Raw genomic sequence first — 18,779 nt, forward strand, 5'->3', positions numbered from 1 at the left:
AAGGTAGTAATTCAGTCGAGGAAGACACTTGGGGTTGACCTCTGATCTGCATACACCCATGCGAGGGTGAATGTACACACAGCTGCACAAGAAAAAATGCAATTGCTACATCTATGAGATACTTGTCCCCAGATACATTTTAATCATTAAAAAACCAGATAATACCCAAATGAGGGACACAGTACAAAAATGACCTGAGTCTTCAAAAGTATCAAGGTCATGAAAGTCAAGGAAAGGCCGAGGGCCATTCTGAGAATGGAGAATGAGTAGATACAGGCAAGTAATATAGTACATGGGGCTGGAGCAGACAGTGGGATTAGCAGGGCAGTGTGGCTATGAGGACTGCAGGGCAGACACTAGAGGAGTCAGTGTCTATGTTTGCTCATTCTATTACCATTGCATTGTGCTATTGTACTGTACTAACACTGGCATTTGAGGGAGCTGGAGAAAGTGTATATGAGCTATGGTACTACTTTGTAAGTCTGAAGTTACTTCAGAAAGATAGTTTAAAATTTGAAGTATATCATACTTCAAGCATGTCCTCCCCCTTTCCCAACTCTGACTAGTTTTCTCCTTCCCCTTGCGTGTTGAAATAGGAGCGGCGGGGCTGCGTCCCCAGCACCCCAGCCGCCTGCTAGCTTATGCCCGAAATAACAACACACAAACTGTATTCATTTAAAGACTGCTTGGCCCGTTTCTATCTAGCCTCTTCTAGGCTAATTCTCACATATTAATTTAGCTCATTTCTAATCATCTGTGTAAGCACCCCAAGGTGCGCTTACCGGGAAGATTCTAGCCTATGTCCATCCTGGGTTGGGGGAGCTTCATTGCGTGCATCTGCCCGGGAGAGCGGAGCATGCCTCTCTGTCTGAGGCGTCTGGCTCTGAGAGGAGCTGCATTACTTCTGACCTCACTTCCTCTTCCTCCCAGCATTCTCTTCTGTTTTCTCCACCCACCTATGTTCTAACCAATAAAATGGGCCAAGCCAGTTTCTTTATTAGCCAATGACCTTCCTCCATCACTTGCGTCCCTTCCATTGTATGCAGAGATGAGGTGTTTTTTTTTTTTCCTTTTTTCAGAGATGAGGTTTTAATTAAAAACAAAACCAAACCCAAACAAACAAAACACTGAGCTCTATTTAAGGAGAGGCAGCAACAGAGAAAAGGATAGCATAAAAGAGAAGCTGCAGTGGCCATCAAAGTGCAACCCGAAAGTGAGGGAAAATGGGGAAGAGCAACATTTGAAGCTGTAATAAACTAGACATGCCCAGAATTTATGGAGGATAACAATACTGAGACTTAACAGGCTTAGCATAAATAAGTTCTGGGGAAAAAAAGAATGTACCAGATAAAAAGCTATTCATACGTCGATACGGCCCAGCAAGACTGTAGAACAGCAGAAACAAACCCATCTTCACAACACCTCAGTGACAAGATAGGCTTCTCTCAAGCTTATTTTTATGAGACTGTAGCTGACTTCTCAACAGTATCAAGGTGCTAGAAATCAATAGAATGGTATCCTTAAAGTTTTAAGAGAATTCACCCTAATGTCTCTGCCTGGCAAAACCACCTTTGAAGTGTAGAGAACTATAGGCTATGTGAAGACACACAGCTGGAGAGGGCTTACTATTGGCAGATCTCATTAGAGACTGCTGAAGGATGTATTTCCTGAAGAAAGAAAATGGCCTCAACAAGGTTTAGACTCAAAATGGTTAGCTAACACCCAAAAATACAATTTGTGACTGAAGGTTTTTAAATAGCTGGCAATATGAAATAGTAATAATGCCCAGTTTTTTTTATATAAAACAAATCAAGATGGAAATAATTCAGATGAATTGGGAGTGATAGAATCAAAATTTATTTTGGTTTGGGGGAGGTAGGTAGAGATACCATGTTTAGACTTGTTAAGTTGAACTTTTAAAATTTTGGGATAAGTAATAACACAACATATTTTGACAATTTCATTTCAAAAGGTATTAAAGGGAAGAAAACTAGACTACAAAAATACAAACTGTGATGGAGATGAAGTTGGTGAGAATGGATGGCTGTGTGTGTGTGTATGTGCGTGTGTATGTGCGTGTGTGTGTGTTTGTGTGTGTGTGTGTGTGTGTGTGAGCATGCCTGTGTCACAGCACATATATAGTGGCCAGAGGACAACCTTGAGTGTGGTCCTCACCTTTTACCTTGTTTGAGGCAGGGTCTCTGTTGTTGACTGTTGTGTGCACCAGGCAAGGCAGTGGGCTTAGGAGTCTCTTGTCTCCGTCGTTCATCTTGCTTTAGGAGTATGGCATTACAGATGTGTGCTACCATACCTGGGTTCATGTGGATTCTGGGGATTCGAACTCATGTCCTTGTAATTGCATAGGGAGAAAGGCATATTTGTTGGCTAGAGTGGAGAAAAAGCAAAATTCAACATGAGGCTGTTTAAAGGAGAAATAAACTGTGAGACTACAGAAAAGTTCATAGTTACGGGGGTGGGAGTGGGGGAGAAAGGCTAGCAGTATTCCTGAAGAAACCTAAAGCTGCTTTATTAATATCAGAGAAACTTCAAGGAGAAAAGCACTTTTATATGTTGTAAATATCTAGACAGCTCCCTGTCTATCTTTAAGCTTGTCTAATATATCAGGAAATTCCTAAGCCCCTGTTCTGAACAGGTTCTTCCTGGCAGGTTGGGCTGCAGTTTATGAATTCCTGTATCGTGTTTCCCTCTGCATCTTAAAGGCTAGTACTATCACCCTTTTCTTCAAGTGGTAGATTAGTGTCTCAAGCACATGAAGTATGTTACATTGTTTAAAAGAATCAGCAAGTGTTGAAAAAAGAGGGTTCGTTTTCCTCTCTTGCTCCGGGTTAGGTGATATGCCCTCCCTAGATGTGGAGCACAGAGTCTGAGCCGGCAGCTGTGGAGGAGGAGACTAAATCATGCCGGGAGGGATCAGCTGGCTGCGCTGTGGTTCTGCATGCAGTGGCAGCGTAAGGAAGAAGTGAGCATAGAGCATTGCTTGAAGTGCCACCCGGGAGCTTGGTAGAGACCACATGTCTTATTTCAGAATTCTCTAAATGTCAGCTTTTCATTGTTTTGCAGGAAGAATTCTAGCTTCTTATCCTGAGATGAGCTTGTCCCCAAATCTGGTTCCAATTCCCCCCCCCCCCCCCCCCCCCCGTGTTCGATTGTTGAGCACATTTTGCTGTATGATATCACCATTTGGCTGAATGTTAAAAGGCCCTGTGTATCTTAGATGTCAGAATTCAAACCACCAAGTATAGATGGTTTTGTTCAGCCAGACTCTTAAATGTAATCTAATTCAAGCTCTTGGCTAAACGTATGTTCCACATTTATCAAAATGACATCTAAGCATCTCAAGTACATATAAAAATACATCTAAGTCCCAGGTGTTACTGGATCAGGATTGAAGAGCTAGCACCAGATGTCTTTCTAGATAGTTTCATTGTTTTCATGATTGTCAAAAGCGTCTGTATAGATGTCAGTCTTCGCTTTCGAGCGTGGCTGTCAAGTGCAATGCTTGATTTCAAAGGCATAGAAATCCTGCTGCTGATTTTTTTCTAGTCTGGGCTTTCACATGAGTTTTCAGAGACTGCTTCTAAGGAGCATGCCAGTGGCTTTACCAGGCATCACCAGTTAGACTGAAACAGAGGGTGTCCGAAGTCACACCTTCTGATCCGCCTAACTTTCTTCTTTACCTGGAGTAAGTAGATCCCTGGGCAACATTTACTAAACTGAAAGTTAGTAACGTTTCCCTCCTGAGAGGGAATCAGTGAGAAGCTAGGTCAGGTGAGAACTCATGTCAGTGTGTACATTGACTGTGCTGCTGTTTCTCCTTATGACTTATATTTTTAAAAAATGCAAAAACAAAGGCCAGTGAACGGTTTGTCTTAAAGAGCTTTAACTACCATTGCGGTACTTAGTACATGCAGGTATGAGCATGCGTTGTCAGCTGCAGTCATACAAAGTAATGGAAAAGTAAGTGGCTCAGCTTTGTACTGGGTGTGGGACTGTAGAATAATGCACACCTTGATCTGTGAATATACAAATGTAATTATAATATTATTTATGGCTTAGGCTTCTAGGAAATTTATCATTAATGCCATTTCGTCTCCAGATTTGAGTTATTTTGTCATTTCAGGAAGAATTTTAGGGGTCATTCTGCAGATTGTTCTTAACTGCTAGCGTCTACATGAATTGTGGACATGTGCTGCACACTTAGACTTTTTGACATTCAGTTTTTCGAGTATAACCAGTGTTTATGTTATTTCCATAGTCAATTTATCACAACATGACCTGTGGCTTCTGAATGAGCTACAGTTGGGGAATGTGTTCATAACCTACATAGTTTATGTGGTTTTCTTATCAGCCCTTTATCAGAATTCTCATTAAAACAGCCCATCCTCTCTTTGTTCCTCTTTTTCTCTATCCTCCCACTTCTCTACCCCCTTTTTTGAATTAGAATATAAGAAATAGAAATAAAGCAATAGGAAGAAAATAAAATATATGAAGGTGAATACGAGTGATCCTAGAACCATCTAGGATCTGTATATTGATCCTAGATGATTGTTGACTGTATATTGATATCATTAGTGCTTGGTTGGTAAAGGTAGCAAGTTTTGTTTGTTGTATGATGCTACCAGTTATCAAACTCAATGTATCAAATAGTAATCTGATTGCTTCATGAATTAATCCATTTTTCCTTCTACTGCCATTAGGCAGTGTTATTATGACCATTTTACAGATGAGGAAACTGAAAATACAGTTGGGTGGCTGAGCTAAAACTTGATCTCCATCACTAACACAGCAAAGGCCTCTCAGGCAGGCAAGCCCTTACAGATGGAGCAGTCCGCCCTCTACTCAGCAGCTCTGCCTGAGCTCCAGGCACTTAGAATTGGCTGCAAAACAGGAAAGCTTTTGTCTTAGGAATTGATAGTTTCATGTAAGTTTAACAGCAAAGTGAAGATGTAAAATCCCAATAAATTTATTTTACTTTTTATTTAAAATAAACCAAACTCCAGGAGTGCCTCCTATATGTCAGGCACTGACCCAGAACAACACAGAGATTTTTGCATTCTTCAGCTTGTGCTATATTGAGACAAGATATTTAATAGGTAAAATGGTCAGACTGCAAATTCTTTAAGCAGAATAAAATATGGTAGGGTAAAAGGTTTTACAAGTGTGTGTGAGTTTGTTGGGATGTAGATTTATTTATTGATTGATTGATTGATTTTCGAGACAGGGTTTCTCCATAGCTTTTTGGTTCCTGTCCTGGAGCTAGCTCTTGTAGACCAGGCTGGCCTTGAACTCACAGAGATCCACCTGCCTCTGCCTCCCAAGTGCTGGGATTAAAGGCGCACGCCACCACTGCCTGGCTTGTTGGGATGTAGTTTTGAATAGTGGTCCTTGTGTAGAAGATTTTGAGCTAAGATTTGATGGTGATAAGGCTAGCCGTTTGGATATCTGAAGAAGAGCATTGCAAAAGCAGTAGGCACCGCAGGAACCCTAGGGTGAGTCAGGAGATAAGTTTGGCTAAACTTAAGTAAACAGGACGGGAGAACTAGGAGGTAATGTCTCAGAGGCAAACTGGAAGGGAAGGGTCAGATGAAGTAAGCCCTTGGTCAGTTTAAATTTTGGGCTTTTTATGCTAGAGAAGGGGAGCCGTCTAAAGGAGTGAGCTGTGGACAGACGTAGTAGTCTGACCTAGATTTTTAGAAGATCACTGCAGTTGCTGTGTTGTGAACCCTTGAACTGGACAAAGCAGGGAGACAGCTGTGTCGCTAAGTACTCTGAGGCATCCTCAGCCTTATAAAATATTTCCACATCTGTCATTTCATGTGACTCTCAGACGAACCCTGCGACATATTTGTTATTTTTTATATTTTAGTGTGAGGAATTGGAAGCTTAAAGAACTTAACTAACTTTTCCAGGCAGGCGTTTGAGTCACATCTTGAATCCAGATCTTCTGCCTTCAAATTTTGTGCTCTTTCTACTTTTCCACATTACACCTCCAAAGGTCTCCGTGATCTTTCTCAGCTGAAAATAATTCAGCTTTTCATGTGTGGGTCTCAGAACAATAGCAACATTTGGTTTGCGGTGTGTGTGTGTGTGTGTGTGTGTGTGTGTGTGTGATAAGAAACAGTATTACTCTTACCTGTGGAGATGGCTTCAATTTAAAAATTGATCTACTTGTAGCATAAAAAAAAACAGGCTTTCCAAGGGTACACTTGGACATGTGCCATTTTATGTTCAGCCACTTGGTATGAAGATTGGATATCTGAAGTCTTAAGGATAATTGGCCCCATTAATAACCGAAAACAGTTGTTGACATTTAGAATTTCATAGGGGAAAGAGTAAAGTAGCAATTCTTGTAATGCTTCTTTCAAACTTTGGAAGAAATTAAAATAATTCATGCTTTATTAATCTATGCTTTTCAGGATCTTTGGCCCATAACATAAGCAAGGTTTTTTGTATAATGATTATTCTGTGGATTAGAGCCATCGTGACTCTTGGTGGGTAGCATGTTTCTGATTGTAGAGTCATAGATCACAGAGACTCATGTTTTCTTAGTATTTGTTAGTTTATTTTAAACTACTGGATAGAACTTGGTCTAAGTTAATTATAAAAAGTTAAGCTGGAGGCTGGAGAATTGGCTCAGCAGTTAATATAAGAGCACTTTCTGCTCTTGCGGAAGACCCGATTTGATTCCCAGCCCCCAATGGCAGCTAACAACTGTCTATAACTCCAGCTTCAGGGAGTCCAGCCCCCTCTTCTATCTTCCAAGAGCACTGCATGCACATGTGCACAGACATACATGCAAGCAAAACATCTAAGCAGATGAAACAGAAATAAATACATATTTAAGGTTTAGTTAATTATTTTATTACTATTATGGGTAATAAAGTCACCAGATAGCAGTCACTAGCCTAGCTGCATATTCTTGCTGTGCTGGACTCATCTTTCTGTGTTCTTGGAAATTTAATTTTTTTCCAATATTACAAAAATACTCAGGCCAAGAATCTAAAAGTTCATATCAACAATAATTTTCTCATACCCTTTTGTATATTTGGCTACTTCAAGAGCTGCCAAATTCCTCTTGATATTTGTAATATTACAATTATTCTTAGACAATCCTGAAATCTGGCAGTGGAATGAAATTCTTTTAAATATTAAGAGATACAAGGAAACTATAAATGTGAAGTTATTCTCATAGCTAAGCTTAAGTTTCTCCCAGTTATTTCAGAGCTCAAGTATTTTTTCAGAAATTTCACATTAAGCATTAAAATATGTATGAATTGGAGACCAAATAGCATTTTCTCCCTGCAAATAAATAAATAAATAAATAATTTAAAAAAGGAAATAAAAGAAAAGGAAGACAGTAAACTTCTTAATACACTTATTTTCCAGTCCAATATGTGGATAATAAACTCAAGACTTAGCTTATTTAAATCCTAATTTTTGGTAATTTCCTGCTCAAAGTGTTACGTTGCCTCTAGATAAAGGTGTGGTGAAGTGCACTGTGCGAGAGCTGAGCTCTTTGGTTTACAAGGAAATGTAGAATTCTCAAAGTAGCTGTGGGCAATTGCTGGGGTACATTGGTATTACAGGATCAGAATCATTACCAGCATTGGCAGTGCAGAGAACAGCGGCCACTTTTGCATCCATAGCATACTTGTCTTCTAATAAATGTGCTAAAGTTGTTGCACAGTTTTATTATAGACGAGATGGATCGTGTAAATAGCTGTAAATGACGGCGAGAACACCAGCTCTGAGATGGTGAGATGATTGAGGAATGATGATCAGAGAATCTTTAAATCTCTACAGTATTAACAGTACTGAACTAGTTTACAAAATGTTGTAATAGGAGCAGCAGTGGGCTGTGTCCCACCACCCGGCTAGCTTTACCCGAAATAATTACACAGAAACTGTATTCTTTTAAACACTGCCTGGCCCATTAGTTCCAGCCTCTTATTGGCTAGCTCTTACATATTGTTCTAACCCATTTCTAATATTCTGTGTAGCCCACGAGGTGGCTTACCAGGGAGGATCTTAACCTGTGTCTTTCTGGAGTGGGAGAATCATGGCGACTCCCTGACTCAGCTTCTTTTTCTTAGCATTCTGTTCTGTTTACTCCACCCACCTAAGGGTGGGCCTATCAAATGGGCTAAGGCAGTTTCTTTATTAATTAACCAATGAAAGCAACAGATTAGAAAGAAGTCACTCCCACATCAACAAAAAAATCAGTAAACCCCAGATTTTGCCACTTTTGGCTATGTCCTTCTGTCCCAGTCCTTCTCTGAACTGTCTACTTCAGAGGGAGCCATAGTGAAGGCATGAATCTTCAAGGAAGATGCTGTAGAAAGCATGGGTAGAGGTTCTTAGTCACTGGCAGTCATCCGGACAGCTTGTTAAAACACCGACTTTTAGACAACCACCCCCAGAGTTTCTTCATACAAAAATTTACTTTTCTGACCAGTTACCAGGTGATACCAACACTGCTGGTCCAGATGCTTCAGTCTGAGAGCCACTGTACCAGAAGAAGGTACATTCTGATTCAGAGGAGAATACGAAGTGTTTTACGTCATTTTTAGAAGGCAGAACAGCTATTTTGACTTCTCTGTTTAAAGTCTGAGAGTTACATTAGGGAGACTCCTTGCGGAGTTCAGAGCCTAGGATATTGTCTAATAATGTGCTTTTCTGGCAGTCATAATAAATAGTAAACAAATAACACTAATGCTTAAAATGAAGATGACTGATGATGCCACCTGACCAGGAAAGTCCACCAGCCATTGGAAAGATTATGACCGATATACAGAAGAGTATAAATTCACACAAGGACAAAGTGATTTTGCTTCACTGTATAAATTATTAGACTTAGTAAGCATGGCAGGCAAGGCCACACATACCTAGCCTTGTGTTATTGCTCTCTCTTCTCTCTTGAGATGCTCCTCTTCCCACTCTGTGCTGCCCATGGCCACATCCCCACCCTTAAATAATGCTCTGTCGAGCCCGTGTGCTTCACTCATAGAACTGTTGTGTTTGCGTGAGATGCCTTTACTCGCTCTCGTGCTCCTGCTCATTTGTTTGCTGCTTGCCATTTAGAATTGCTTCAGGAGCCTCTCCGTAGAGTCCAGTGCTCTCGCCTGTATATTTCATAGTGTTCTGCTTAGCCCTGTTATGTATGACACTGACCACTCTTCTGTCATCTATAGAAAGTAACTTAGTTTTTTATCTTTTTTTTTTGTCTTTGTGTATTTACTAAAGAATAGGTCCCTGGAACATAATAGATATTTAGTACATGCTTATTAGGTAATCAGTCATTTGGGGAACTGTCATCAACTGTATAGTGTAATGATAGAGCTCAGTTCTGAAACTACGTCATGACTCCCTAGAGTGGGAGGTGCCCTCTGAGTCCCTGAAGGGGTCAGAGCATGGATTCTGTTCAGCAAGGAACACAACTGAGGGGCTAAACAAACAGATTTTGTCAGCTTAAGGGGAAGTTCTTAACTCTTCTTTCTTAGCATATTGTTATAAATATAATTTCCGATACCAAAGGCAAAGGTTTTTGTTTGTTTGTTTTTTAAGTCTAAAAAGAAAACATGAAACTCTTATTGTTTAACCCTTCTTCCCTGCTTTCTCACTTGTCTCTTCCCCAGGTTCAGTTTGACATTGCACCGGGCCTCTTCAGTTACACGTTGAACTAGGCCTCTCCAGTTAGATATTGTACTAGGCCTCTCCCCCAGGTTCAGTTGGATATTGTACTAGGCCTTTCCTCCAGGTTCAGTTAGGCATCCTATGTGTACAGCATTCCTTCCATGTATGCCCACATGCCAGAAGGGGGTGCCAGGTCTCATTACAGATGGTTGTGAGCCATCATGTGGTTGCTGGGAATTGAACTCAGGACAACTGGAAGAGCAGTCAGTGCTCTTAGCCACTGAGCCATCACTCCAGCCCTCCGTTAGGCATTCTACAAGGCAGCAAGGCTTGCAGTATTGCATGGCTGCTTAAATAAGCATTCAGCCTGAAATATACAATTGTAATAACAATTTAGTATTAGTTTTGTAAAATTAAATTTTATACAATAGTCAAAATTTGGCAGTGTACCTTTGAAGAGTTTGCAGTTGGTCAGAATAACAACATGCCATATGAGAACTGAAGGTGGCAGTGATTTCTAGTGGTAAAGAATTGAGAAACTAAAAGAATAAAAAAATCAGGAAAGGATTCTAGAGAAATATATCTGCCTCTTGTTTTCCTCCCGCCTATTCATGCTTATTTGAAGATGAACCTCAGTAGCCCCAAAGGCTTTTACTTTTAGACCAGGGGGCCCTAACTGCTCCTTTTCATCAGTCTTACCTTCTCCTTCCACTTTATTCTCAAAATACAATCTTTTATTATTAATTCCCAGAGAATTCTCTGTGTTGAATCAGGATCATGACTAATGTAAGTTATGTGTGTAGCTTTTATAAAAATAAACAGATTTAAAATGATATTGATAGGACAGATTTATTAAGCACATGATCAATGAGTTTAAAGTATTATATTTATTACAATATTGTCTGTTTGTCTGCCTATTTTGTATGTATGTATGTGTGTATGTATGTATGTGTGTGTATGTATGTATGTATGTGTGTGTGTATGTGTCTAATTTATGGTATTATTTTCCCCAAACATTTATGCCTTTCACACTGATGAGTGAAAGCCCGAGGCAGAGTTGAAAGTAAGAAGTAAATAAAAATTTTTACTTATAAATGAAAATAGACTATAAATAGTTTTAGATAATTTTATTTGATAGCCTGCTGTGTTGGTTAAGGTTTCTGTTGCTGTAGAGAAGACACTATGACCACAGCAATGCTTATAAAGGAAAACATTTACTTGTGACTTGCTTACAGTTTAGAGGTTTAGACCATTATTATCATGGCAGGAAGCATGGCATCATGCAGGCAGACATGGTGCTGGAGAAGTAGCTGTGAGTTCTGTATCTTATGTAGGCAAGCAGGAAGTGGTCTGTCTTACTGGGTATGACTTGAGCATATATGAGACCTCAAAGCTTGCCTCTATAGCGACACGCACTTCTTCCAACAAGGCCACACCTTCTCCACAAGGCCATACCTCCTAATAGTACCACTGTCTTCGGGGGCCATTTTCTTTCAAACCACCACAGCTGCCATCTAGCATTGTGGCAAGGCCAATGATGTCCTTGAGCACTAGGAGAGAACAGCAGTTCTTCCTTCATTGGAAGGATTTGCCTGTTGAAAACATTTTCTACTTCAAATATTTGCATTTAAAATTTGTTTATATGTACTTACCTGAGTTTCTATTAATATGTGTTAGCTTTCTGTTACTGTAATAAATACTTGAGATAAATCAACTTAAAAATCAGAAAGGTTTATTTGGTTGTTGATTTCAGAGGTTTTAGTACATGGTCTCTTGACTCAGTTGCTTTGAGCTTGTAGTGACACAGTATATTATCAGGAACATGTCATGGAAGTCTGCTTACCTCAGAGCTGCTGGAAAGTGAGGGAGAAGGGGATAGGAGGGGCTAGGTTCCCAGCATCCCCTTCAAAAGCATGACTCAGTGTTCTGACTTCATCCACCAGGCCCTACCTCCTAAAGGTTCCACTACCTCCCGATGGATACAAGCCTTCAGCATACAGGTCTTTGAGAAAGAAGCTCTGAATATAAACTACAGCAATTTATATAATGTAGTTGTAGGGTTTTAAAAGCAAGTAAAACACTGCATTTGTTTAATTGGTTTATAAATACAGACTTTTATACTTATAAAATTATTTTTAAATTGTTGGTTATGTACAAGATGCCAGGCCTAGATTACTTAAGGAATCAGTGCTCTACTTGTTTCTAGGCCTTGATTTTTTTTTGCTGCGCATGTGACTCTACAAGGCAGATCTTGCTTGCTTTCTAGCTAGACGTAGCTTATGTGTGTGCCATTTTAATTTCAGCTACTGGTTCATTTGTTGTTGTCGTTGTTTTTAGCATGCTGGAGCAGGATTCCAGGAGAGTGAAGCCCAGCGTGAACCCTGCAAGCCAAAGGAGGCATCTTTTAGAATTTTCTGCTAAAGAAGTTCAAGACCCATCAGATGTTATCAACCAGAAAAACAGCTACAGGTGGGGTGGCCTGTTGGCCATGTTGATTTATGAACTGGAGAATCTTACCTATTGTCACTTGACATGTAAATAGTTCATATAGGCTGTGGGTAGTGGAGCAAGTGAAATACTGATGCCATTAATTTACTTTATTTTTATTTTTTAAAATAAAAAAGATTTATTTATCATGTATACAGTATGCCTGTACATGTATGCCTGCAGGCCAGAAGAGGGTGACATATCTCATTACAGATGGTTGGAAGCTACCATGTGGTTGTTGGGAATTGAACTCAGGACCTCTGGAAGAGCAGCAGCCAGTGCTTTTAAACCTCTGAGCCACCTCTCCAGCTCCAATTTGTTTTATTTTTAAAATCAATTTTAAGAATAAATTTACTTTGAAACTTTTTCCAGTTAAGGATTTTTGTTGAGATGCGATCAGATAATCCGTTTGTATTGACATACATATATGTTAGAATACATGTACTAGCTTTAGTTTTTTTCACCCCATTATGGTTTAGTACATTTAACTAATGTTTATGCCTATGAATAGATATGACGGAATGATATGGTTGAACCTATTTGTAGTCATTAAGTAAGATTATTATTTGTCGTGTTTTCTGATTCCTTTCCTTTTTATAATTTAACAGATACTTTGGTAAATTTCTGTTCTGCTTAATGTTAAAACAAAGATGTACATGAAAACGTATTCTCATAGTATGTTAATTAGAAGAAGGTACAGTTTTTAGAGCTATATCCTTTTTCATAAATATTGCCCTGTGTGTTTTGGGATTCTTGTTAGAGAAAAGCCAGAGTCTTGAGCAGCAGGCAGAGAGGTCGCAGTGCAGCAGCTGTCACAGTATGATGAAGTGCTTGAAAATGACACAGGCCTGCTGCCCTGAGCTCTCTGCAGTTTCACAAGGCAAGGACCACAGAGGACTCCTTCCTCTGTGTCCTTTCCCCTTGAGGATGAGGGAGGAGCCGAGGGTCCTATGGCAGTGCAGCACAGCAGGGAATAGATGGTGTGATATTAGAAAGCATTACATATTGTTTATGCTAATTTGTTTTTTACGTGTTAGAATTTGTCACATTTCTGAATTGCTGACATTGGTAGTAGTAACAATGTCCCTTAAATTGGTAGAGTTTATTAGTTTTTTTTTTTTTCCAAAATTGGCCCAGGTTTATTCTTCATGTTCTGTAATTTTGAGTTCTTTGGTTGTCCACAGAACTCTGTTTGAAGTTGAATAGTCTTTGGACTTAGTAGTGTTTGATCAAATATGGTTAATTGCTAAAAATAAGAACTAATTATTGATTTTGTACTTGAAGCCATTCTTTGTTTAGGTAACCTTTATGGGAATATTCTTTATTCTAAAATAACCATAATAAAGAGAAGCCTTCATGTATGTGTCCGCAATAGCATGAGCTGAAAATGCTGACTCCTGGAAAGTGTAGTGGCCAGTTCATGTACATTCACCGGAGAGGCCTAGGCAACTTTCAGGGTGAAATTTATCACCTTGAAGAAATTTATAACTCATTGAGACAAGTACATGAAAGTACTTGAAATATGTAAACCATCTCTGTGTCTCCTGCCCATAGTCACCAATGGTTGTGTGTATCTGAGGTACTGGTCTCGGTAAGAAGAGATAATCGCTTCTTAGCAACCTGCAGGTCTGAAGCTTACTATAGGAGATTTAAGCAAATATCAGTCCATTAGTTTGAAGTTTTTGCTATTATCATTGATAATTGAATACAATTTTTTAAAATATTTATTTATTTATTTATTTATTATTTATTTATTTATTTATTTATTTATTTATTTATTATGTATACAATAGTCTATCTGTGTGTATGCCTGCAGGCCAGAAGAGGGCACCAGACCCCATTACAGATGGTTGTGAGCCACCATGTGGTTGCTGGGAATTGAACTCAGGACCTTTGGAAGAGCAGGCAATGCTCTTAACCTCTGAGCCATCTCTCCAGCCCCTGAATACAAAAATTTTAAAAATTATTTGGGAAACATTTGAAAATTCCAAGTATGAATTTGTTCTGAGCTGGATTTTAGATGATTATATGTGCTGTCAGGACACCTATATGTATTTTTCTTTTGAAAAAATGATTAAATTTAATTTTAAACTGCTACTATTACATGAGTTTCCTATCTTTTAAAAGTATTTAAAAATTTTAATTGACATTGAATTTTAATCAGGCAATTTTATAGACTGCGCTGTGCCTGTCATTTTGATGTTTATAAGGAATAGTGATTGGACCAGAGTAATTAGTGCATCCATCATCTGAGACAGATATTCATTTTTTCCTTTTGTTGAGACCATTCAAACTCTTTGGTGCTAAATATGTTAAAATATTTGAGGCTTTATGGTCAACCATAGCTAGTCTTCTGTGCTGCAGAACATTTAAACTGCTCTGTCTTATCCAGTCACACTCTGGCGCCCATTAACGACTCTCCTTTCTCTCTCCCCCTTATCTTCTTAGACTCCGATATACATGATTATATTTTATACTCTGTGATAGCAGATTTCTAGCTCCCGCATATAAGTGAGGAAATATGGTATTTTTTCTACCTTATTTCCCTTGTTGCATTGTCCTATAATTCTATCCACATTGGTGAAAATGGCAAAATTTCACTTAGTTTTATGAATATTATTTTAGTATCTGTGTTTTCTTTATTCTTCTATCAGTGGACACTTAGATTAATTTTCATATCTTGGCTATTGTGACTAATACTGCAATAAACATGGGCATGTGGGTAGATATCTTTTTGACATGAATTTTGATTCTTTGAATTGAAATAGTTGTGTTTCTAGTTCTCTGAGGAACTTGTATACTGTTTACACAGTGGCTGCTCTCTGTTTCATTCTCACCAACAGTGTTTGAGTGTCTCCTTTCTCATACTTTGTCATTGTTTGTTTTATGAGACTAGCTGTTCTAATTAGCATGAGATGGCATCTCATTGTGGTGTTGATTTGCATTTCCATGACTGGGGATGGTTGAGTGTGTGTGTGTGTGTCTGTGTCTGTGTGTCTACTTCTACAGAGGTAGCACTTCAGATCATTCATCCATTTAAAAAAAGATTAAGTTTCTTTGCTGTTGAGTTATATGAGTAGCTTGTTTTTGTTTCCTTTGTTTTGAGACTCAGTTTTGTTCCCAGAAGTTCTCAGGTTAACCTGGAACTTGCTGTATAACTCAGAATGTTAAGACTTCAGTCATGAGCCACTATGGTCACTTGAGTTCGTCATACATACCTTACTGGATCAGTAATATGCTGGTATTTTCTCTTAGTCAAGTTCTTCGCTCTGTTTGCTATACAAAAGTTTTTAATTTTATGTAATTTCATTTAAATTTTGCTTTTGTTGTCTGTGTTTTAGGGTCATAAAAATCTTTGCTCAGATCAATATCTTGAAGCATGTCCTTTTTTCTTCTTTTTTGAGTTAGAATGTGTGTGTTGATCTGTAGAGGAATAGTTTCTTTTTACCGTACATACAACAGTTTTCCTGACACTGTTCATTGAAAAGACTTCGGATAAGTTTTTGCTGCCTTTGGGAAAGTTTAGTTGTCTATGAATATATGAATTTATTTCTGAGTTCTATGTTCTATTCTAATAGTTTATGTTTTTTCCCCCTCATGCTATTCTGGTTATGATAACATTGATTTTTTTTTCTTTTAAAATAGAATCTCATATAGTCCATGCTGGTTTCAAACTCACTGTATAGCTGAGGCCGATCAGCTTCTACCTGATTGCTTTAGCTGTTTGGAGTCTTTAGTAGTTCTGTACACATTATAGGAATATGTTTTTATTTCTATGTCAAATGTTGTTTGTACTTTGATAGAGGACTGGAGAGATAGCTCACTTGGTAAAGTACTTACCTTGTATTTTGGTAAGAATTACGTGGATCTCTAGACCACTTTGGGTAGTATGTGTATTTTAACAATGTTAATTATACAGTTCATGAACATGGGATGTCCTTCCATGGATTCCTCCACTAGTGTGCCTGATGAATTTCATTGCAGATTATCCATTCCCTTTACCGAATTTGTTCTTAGGTATTTGTTCTAGCAGCTGTGAGTAGGTTATTTTATTCTTTCACAGTAGCTACGGTCTTCCTCTTCATGGACCTCACTCAAGCAAGGCAGTCATTCTACCACTGGACCACACCCTCTAGTCTCAAAGCTGCTAATTTTATACCCTACAATCTTACTGAACTTGATTGTCAGTTCTAATTGATTTTTGTGGAGTCGAGAGTTTTCTCTATAAAATCGTGTTGTCTGTGAAAAAGGGTTGTTTGACTTCTTTAAAAAAAAAAAAAAACATTTGAGGCTCTTTCTTGTTTTATCTTGCTTTTGGCTCTAAGGCTTCCAATACTATTTTGAATAAGTGAAGGTAGAAACCTTTGTCTTGTTCTTGAGTTTAGAGGATTTGTGTATATTTCAGTTTCTTCTCATTCAGTATGATGTTCAGTATGATGTTCTCATTCAGTATGATGTTCTCATTCAGTATGATGTTGGTCTGTCATATGGGGAATTTATTGTGTTGAGGTAAGTTCTTTCGTACCTAATGAAAGGTTTCTGTACCCCAATATTAAGTCTCTCTTCTGACACACCAAACCAAACCACAATTAAGATTAAAAATCTAGGCTTATTGGTAAAACACTCCTGGATGGTCCTGAATGGTCCCAGAAAGATGGGGAGAAGGAACCAGAAAACTATATGGCTGGTCTCTACACAATTTTTTTTCTTTTTCTTTTTCTTTTTTTTCATGATAGGATGTTGAGTTTTACTAAATGCTTTTTCTTCTTCTTTTGAAACAATCATAAAGTTTTTGTTTTCAATTCTGTTGATATGGTGTGTTATATTTTTTAATTTGTGTATATTGAGCCATCCTTGAATTTCTATAATAAATACCACTTGATCATGATGTATAATCTTTTTGATATTTTGGATTTGAGTTGCTAGTACTTTGTTGAAAATTTTAATAACTATGATAATCAGGGATTTTGTTCTATGAATTCCTTTCTTGAATGTGTTCTTGTGGGACTTTGATGTCAGGATAGAATAACTTTGGAAGGGTTTCCTTTCTTTCAGTTCTTTGGACTAGTTTGAGACAAATTTACATTGGTTTTTGTTCTTTTTTTTGTTTGTTTGTTTTTTCAAAAGGTCTCATTAAGTTGCCAGGCTAGCCTCAACTTAACAGTCTTCCTGTCTCGACTTTTGGATAGCTGGCGTGTTAGGTGTGTGCCACATCTGGCTCACTTTAGCGCTTCTTGCGCAGTTTGCTGAAACCTTCTAGCTTTCTTTTGGGATGGGGCAGGGACTTTTTATAACTAATTCTGTCCTCTTCCTTATTATTGGGCTGTTCAATTTTCCTTTACCATAATCTGTATTTTTAAACGCCTCATTTTTGTTTCAAATAAAGGAAGGCTAAATAATCCTGTCATTTAAATGTTCTATTTGTTTGCCGTTAGCATATTGCCACTAGCAAGTTGTAATTGCATAGATTTTTTTCAGTGTTAAAAGTATATGTACATATATGCATGTCTGTATTTGTAGCAATATAATTTATCAGCCAAACTGGGATACTTGTAAGAAAGAATATTAGTAATATAGAGAAAGTCAGTAATAATTATTACCTCAAGATGTAGGACATCAGGCTTAAATGACAGCTGTCTTCTAGTAAACAGGAAAGGGTGGTTTCCATTTAAGGCATCAGCCACAAGTTGTCTTTAGCCCAAGAATTCCCATTAACTCTAGCTCTCTAACATTGCACTTTCCTGTAGTGATTTATTTGCTGAAATTTCTTCTGTTTTATAGAATGGTTTGCACGCAGCCTAGAGCTCTGACTGTCTAGTTAGTGAAGGTCTGATTATCTCCAGATTGCATGCTGGCTTAGAGTTTCCCCTTCTTTTCCCCTCAACACTGTCCACCCTATCCTTGTGTTTCTCCTATCAGACTGTTTTTTAATCAAAAATTTCTTCTCTATATTTCTGACTGTAAGAACAAAGTTAGCCAGCACAGATGTGCAGAAATCATTACTAGAGTTTATCATATGGAAAGAAAATTACAGCCAACATATAGTTTTGAAAGCAATTTTGGATTTTCCTTATGGACTACAGACTTCCTGTCCTTATTAAGTATAAAGGTGTGATTTTTCCAATGACATATGTGACAGGTGTGTGTGCGTGTGTGCGTGTGCGTGTGTGCACGCATCTCTGTTCGTGTTGCAGCAGCGGCTTCCTAACTGCATTCAGAATGGGGTTGCATTACCAGGCCCTGTTGACCCTCAGCTTTAGACTGATATCTCTTCCTGTGTGTAGTCAGTACCTGTGTGTTTGTTTTACTCCAGACACTTTACCTCTGTAAATCTTAATTGCTGGAAGAGAGGACATGAAGAGCCTTCTAAGTACAAGTAGAGGGGATGTCTCATGTAACTTCAACCCTCACTTCTTTTCCTCTGTGTGCCATACTCAGAAATCATTGCTCTTTTTCTGAAATTAGTTTTCCACTTGCTATGTGTGTGTGTGGGGCGCATGTTTTCACTGTGGCCAAATTTAATGGTCATTCGCTCATCTTGAACTTTCTTCAACATTTGGCTAAATGGATCACTCTTTAAAGGACTCTCTGTTTGCATAGTCTTTTGTATTTATTTTGTCGTGTTAGGGATTCAGTGC

The 18,779-nt window shown here is 38.4% G+C and overlaps 1 protein-coding gene across 1 annotated transcript in view; it reads left to right on the plus strand.

Moving 5' to 3' along the window:
• Atf6 (activating transcription factor 6) overlaps nt 1-18,779 on the plus strand; it is a 174,991-nt gene that overhangs the window by 65,499 nt on the left and 90,713 nt on the right. Inside the window, exon 11 of the mRNA XM_050158193.1 lies at nt 11,992-12,123. Coding sequence (XP_050014150.1) covers nt 11,992-12,123 — 132 coding nt within the window. The remainder of the gene's footprint in view (nt 1-11,991; nt 12,124-18,779) is intronic.

This window comes from Alexandromys fortis, unplaced genomic scaffold, assembly GCF_014885135.2.
Source record: "Alexandromys fortis isolate MF-2015 unplaced genomic scaffold, M_Fortis_MF-2015_v1.1 scaffold_106, whole genome shotgun sequence".
NCBI lineage: Eukaryota > Metazoa > Chordata > Mammalia > Rodentia > Cricetidae > Alexandromys > Alexandromys fortis.